Source organism: Melanostigma gelatinosum, assembly GCF_949748355.1.
Source record: "Melanostigma gelatinosum genome assembly, chromosome: 5".
NCBI lineage: Eukaryota > Metazoa > Chordata > Actinopteri > Perciformes > Zoarcidae > Melanostigma > Melanostigma gelatinosum.
Window position 1 is genome coordinate 14612422 of NC_136638.1, and position 5945 is coordinate 14618366.

At 41.2% G+C, this 5945-nt stretch overlaps 1 protein-coding gene across 1 annotated transcript; it reads left to right on the top strand.

Moving 5' to 3' along the window:
- The first annotated feature begins 812 nt into the window (after positions 1–812).
- LOC306777328 (protein sidekick-1-like) lies at positions 813–5629 on the top strand. The gene is made up of 14 exons (XM_079268397.1): positions 813–901; positions 999–1337; positions 1581–1709; positions 1825–1992; positions 2101–2171; positions 2358–2604; positions 2709–2795; positions 2897–2980; positions 3173–3301; positions 3443–3607; positions 3956–4008; positions 4847–4949; positions 5034–5064; positions 5167–5629. Exons 1-14 carry the CDS (start codon positions 844–846, stop codon positions 5222–5224), a joined length of 1722 nt encoding a protein of 573 aa, XP_079124523.1. The 5' UTR covers positions 813–843; the 3' UTR covers positions 5225–5629.
- Positions 5630–5945: the final 316 nt, after the last annotated feature.

Below are 5945 nucleotides of genomic sequence, written 5' to 3' on the forward strand. Positions count from 1 at the left end.
GGTCATCTCATTCTGCAAATACGAAAGTTAAAGTGCATTCAATGCAACAAATGATTACAATAACAAAAGGGACTCGACCGTCTCGTATTTATGAACATCTCCATAGTTCGCTGTACCAATGGCATGTTTGTGGAGTGATCAAAGAGGAAGTTCTGTGCTGGTTACTAAACATCCACCAAACCCAAGTGCTTACTCTGCAGAAACGCACAGAAGTCTATGGCCCTTGAGTAAACCAGACTTTCTATTTTCAGCATTGTTATATTTCAGGACGCATTGAGTCACGTTTTTGGAAATGAAGATGAAGATCATACATCTACAGCCATTTTATGTGTGTGCTCACAGTAAATATTGCATTGGAGTTAGCTTCAGACAGTTCAGTCTTCAGACGTATTTTGAATATTTTAACAACATTTCTTGAGTGTGTGCTCAGTTAAAAAAAAGTAGCACATTTTACTGCATATTTTCTGTGGATGCAGAGCTCCTCATCCAAGAATAAAGTTAAGAGTTTGAATGTTTGAAACTTCCTAAATGTCATTCAGTCACAACAAGGACTGAGAACAAACGGCAGGAGGGAAGGCAGTAGAAGTGATGACCTTGATTCTGTCTGTCAAATCGTCTAAATGCAACATGTGTGTTACTTCTAGGATAAGGAACCAAAACCACAGAAAGGGAAACGTCTCTTTTCAACATTCCACTTGTGCTAGCAGAAGTTGTTTGTGTGAGCATATCGAGGATGGCGTCATGTGATTTGGAAGGATTTCAAAGCTGAAACAACACTGTGGTTTGGCTCAGTGTCTCTTCGCAGGTGGACCAAACCCTGATTGATTCTGAGACGAGAGTAAAATGATTTTTCTAAGATGCGTCCCTCTGTGTTGCAGTCTTCTCTTTTGTCTTCTCCTAGGTAAGACAGTCATGAGTATGATTTGCATTTTCTTTATATGATAATTAAAATGTTACCAAATATTCCTTGTTGCCGTTGTGACCTGGTATCTTCTCAGGTTGTGTGTCTGCAGAAAGCATCATAGCCACAGTGGGAGAAGATGTTACTTTGATCTGCAACTATGATGCCAAGAACCACGGCAAGCTGGCTGCATGCTGGGGTCGGGGAGCCATCCCCAACAGTGGCTGTGCCAATGAGGTGATCAGGTCAGACGGGACCTCAGTGAACAAGAGACTGTCGGAGCGTTACCAGCTCAGGGGGGATGTTGGTGTGGGAGATGTGTCGCTGACCATCAGGCAGGTGGAGGAGGGCGACTCCGGGACGTACGGCTGCCGTGTGGAAATACCGGGCTGGTTCAATGATCACAAGCACCAGCTGACTCTGACGGTAGTGGCAGGTGAGACCCACGGGGAGACATTCTAATCTGTGAAGGAGAGACAAAACATTAACATTTGTGACAAAATGAGTTACTGGAATTGCAGAGGGACTCCCTGTTTGTTGGACAAATGTCCCTCACAACTTCCCAGAAATCCAGACTGCTGTCTACTACTGTCTAACAAGCACATGCTTTGCACATGGTTTTATCTGATGATTTATGAATCGACTATTAAGCATTTAACTTGGTTCTTACTTCTTTTAGTACGGCCTAATCCTCTGAGGGTGGATACGAGAGAGGTGAAGGAAAGAACTGTCACTGTTCGCTGGACTCCTGTGTTTGATGGCGGCAAGCCCATTACAGCCTACAGGATTGATCTGAAAAACAAACAGAGTAAGCATAGACAATGGTCCCAATAATCTTAATAGAATTAGGACATTCATTATATCTTTGGAAATCTACTTGGAGAATGATGTATTGACCTCATCTATGGATCCTTGTTGCACAGCATCCTGGGATACTGCAGTGAGTACCGAAGTCTCAAATCCTGAACTGACTCAGCTGACTTTGGTGGATTTGCGTCCGGCGAAGTCCTACAACCTTCGCATGTTTGCTATCAACAGTGTGGGCATGAGCGAGGCCAGCAATGTTCTGACCGTCACAACTAAAGAAGCAGGTAGTGTCCCTCATTAGTTATAGTTTTACAAATGATTGGAATCGTGCAGAACTAATAACACATTGTTTTTTGGACGGATGGCCTCTTTAATAAGTGTTTTCCTTGCAGCACCAGAGGGTCCTCCCCTGGATATGCAGCTGGAGGCCGTCACTTCTCACAGTATCAAAGTCACTTGGAAGGTAATATGTCACAGTTGTGAAGCTTAACTTGCAGACACATTCAAGAAAATGGTTTTTTTTTATATAAAAAAATATTGCACCCATTTTACCCAGGCTTTGAGTCTGGAGTTCATCCTACATGACATGTCTCAAAAGAAAAAGAGTGTGAAATACGTTACAGCTCTAAGAGTGTTTTCTCTCGACCAGCCTCCGAGGCTCGATCACAGAAACGGGGCTCTTCAGGGTTACAGCATTAGCTACAGAGAGTACGACCCTGCAGGCAGACAGTTCAAAAGGTGGCAGCACTTAAGTGTGACGGCCACACGGGAAGAAGAGAGCGTCATCCTGAGCAACCTGAAGCCTTCTGCCAAATACGGCGTGATTATACAGGCCAAAACAAATGCAGGAGTCGGACCTGCCTCCACTGCACCGCTCTGCTCCACTCTGGATGAGGGTAAGACGGGAAACACGAGAGGATACCAACATATGACAAAAACATTCATTTCATTATTATTATTTAATATCAAGTCATTCACAGACGTTTTTATCTGTTTCAAGTTCACAAAACATCAACAGCTTCCACCGTCAAATCTTCTTCCACTGCGGCCACAATTTGGATACAAGACGCTACAAGTGTCACTTCAGGTATGTGTTATTTGGTAAATGAATCATATTCCTCAATCATTTATTAACTACAGAAATACATTTCGACTGGATTTTAAAAAAACAAACAAATATGTATCTAGTTGTGTCCCAAGGTCACAGAACTTCAACAGTTGAGACTGTTACTGCTGCCGCTGTTTGGGGAGAAAGCACCACAAGTATCACAGGTACTTCATGCGTTTCATATCGAGTTGTTCCACTGACACTGTGCTGTCATCGTGTCCCTTAAGAGATCCATTAATCACGGCTCTAGTTTGTCTGCACATGACATGATCGTCACAATCTGTCTTGTTCAAAATCACAAAATTAAACAGTGTTCAGTTTTTCTCTGCTAAATGTCTCTGTTGCGTGTCTCCCAGTGTCCCCGGACCCCCCAGTGATTGAGTTGAAGGAGGTCAAAGACAATACAATCTCCCTTTTATGGACTCCTGGGTTTGAAGGTGACAGCCCCGTCACTGGCTATTACCTGGAGTGTAAAGCAGTGAACGGTAAGAGACATTTTCAATGGAGTAATTAAGTCCTTGCCACTTTACTGTAACTCAACTGCTGACATTAAATTCACATTTTTAAACCCTCTGGCATCTGGTGATATAATGTAAAATCTTAGTTCTCTTTCTTTTCCTCCACAGCCTCGTGGGATCACACAAAGACAGTTGTTGACTTCAGCCCCAACCAGACAGAGGCCACAATAATAGAGATTATTCCTTCAACATACAACATCCGCATGTTTGCCAAGAACAGTCAGGGCACCAGTAAAGCTAGCAATGTCATCACCATCACCACTGGAGAAGCAGGTGTTGTGTTTCATGATTCTTACAGTTTCTTTTCTTTTTATTCTCATTGTCTCCGTTGTTTTACTGCGGTACATCAGGCAGAACAATACTGGTGTTTCTAGTGCTACACTCTTTAGTGTTACTGTGATGCTGTGGCTCGTTAGTTCAAGTAGTGGCCCTTATTCACACTCACTAAGGCAGCTACAAATATAAATGAAATCCACTTTTATTTTTACACAATCACAGTTCAGAGAGAACAGGAAACACACATTAAGTGACCCCATTGGTTATTTATTTTTGCATTTTGAGCAGTTTTCTGAGAAGCAACACTTTCAAAACTTCCTCTGAGCTACTTTCCTTGTCTGACAGGTCACCAGAGAGTTGATCTCCTTACCACCATATCTACTGACACTCATGCTGCTGTAAGTATGAGAACTATGACTTCAAAAACAAACAAATGAGGATTTTAACATCTGCAAGTTAATGTTTAAGGGTTCGCTTACAGTGACAAACCCACAGAGAGATAGCTGCCGAGCTGTAGCCTCTTGAAGCCATTTCGCACATTTACTGTATGTTTGAGTCTGAAACACTCATCAGTGGTGGAAGAATACTCACTAAGTAAAAGTTATAATATCTCAATGTAGAAATCTCTCATTCTGTTACAAGTTAAAGTACTGCATTCAAGTGTTAGCATCACATACTTAAAGGGACAGTGTGTAGCATTTAGGGGGATTTATTAAATGGAATATGACAACAACAAGTATGTTTTCTTCAGTGTATAATCACCTGAAAATATGAGTAGTTACCATAGAATTAGCTGATTATATATCTATTTGTAGAGCGGGTCACCTTCACGGAGTCCGTCATGTTGCAACACCGTGCTTCTACAGTAGCCCAGAGTGGACAAACCAACCACTGGCTCTAGATATGGCCTTTGGCTTTTTTCACTATTTGGCGTCTGCCACCGTAGTTCTCCTGCACGCTTGGTTTCGATCTGCAACCTCATCGCTAGATGCCGCCTAATCCTACGCTAAGGTACCAAAAGTAAACATACTCACTATGCAGAATTTCAGAACTTTCCCTCTGAAGCATAGTGGTGCAGAAGTACAGCGTAAAATGTAAATACTCAAGTAAAGTAGAAGAACCTCACAATTGGAACGCTCTGTCTCCTAGTGGCAAAAAATATGTTAATGCAACTTGAGTGTTCATAAGACCTCCAGTGAAGGCAAAGCTGAACTGTGATTGAATCCTCTCTGCCAGGCGAGCGTTGAGGAGAGTCAGAGTGGTCACCTAGCAGCCATCGTGGTGCCGGTGGTGCTGGTGGTGGCGGTTGTTGCTGTAATAACCACGTGGCAGCTTCGACGTGAGTATTCCTGACAGTATGAACACAAGGAGTCCGACAGGATTTCTTTATTTGATTTGATCCTAACCATCTCTGTTCATATAGGAGTAAAACAGAAAGCAGGCAGCCTGAGCATGTGAGTCGTTTGCAGTATTTGTCACATTTATACAGAGAATGAAGTCATTTAAAAACAAACTTATTGCTGCTTGATTGAACCAAAACCTTTTCTTGTGTGCAGGTGGCTGACCAATGAAGCTCTGCGTTACAGAAACTCCGAGCCACTACAAGAGCTGTAAAACTACGAGTTACTCCACATTTTAGCCTACGACAAGACAAATAAGCAGAAGCCTAGATTACATTTGACGAATTTTGCAAAATAAGATTACAAATATTCTGTTTGTTATGTGATTGAGGAAAGAAATGTCACCTGCGTGTTGAGTTGATCAAGCTAATATCAAGGAAAACTAACCTTTTTTTTCCTAAACACTCAGTAAATAAGCTGTAATCACGACAGCAGAGTTTAAATGAGATCTGCCTTTATTTCAAATATTTTCATGTTGCAGAAATTGTTGTATTGAGTTTGTAGTTTTTGTTGTTTCCTCTCTTACTAACAATATGTATCAGTTTACACTATAATAACCATCAACAAGTCATTAAATTACTTGTAATATTTGTATGTGCCTTCATGTGTAATGAAATAATCCCACTCTCTATTTTGCTTTCGGCTGTAGTAATAAACGTCCACAGTGTTTGTTCAGCAACACTTTATTTTATTGCGTAAAACATTTTGTGTCATGCAGAAAAGTTAATACTTGTTACAGATGTGGCTGTTTAAATATATGCTCAATGAAATCAACTGGTGAAAGTTTAAACAGTCAAACTACAGATACTTACGTGATGAAAAGTAGTTTATACGGTTGAGATAACATTGTCAAAAAACAACTGTCCTCTTATTTTCTTTTAATTAAAGCTAAATTTATTGTTATTATATTATTGTCAAAAGCAGCCATTTCAACC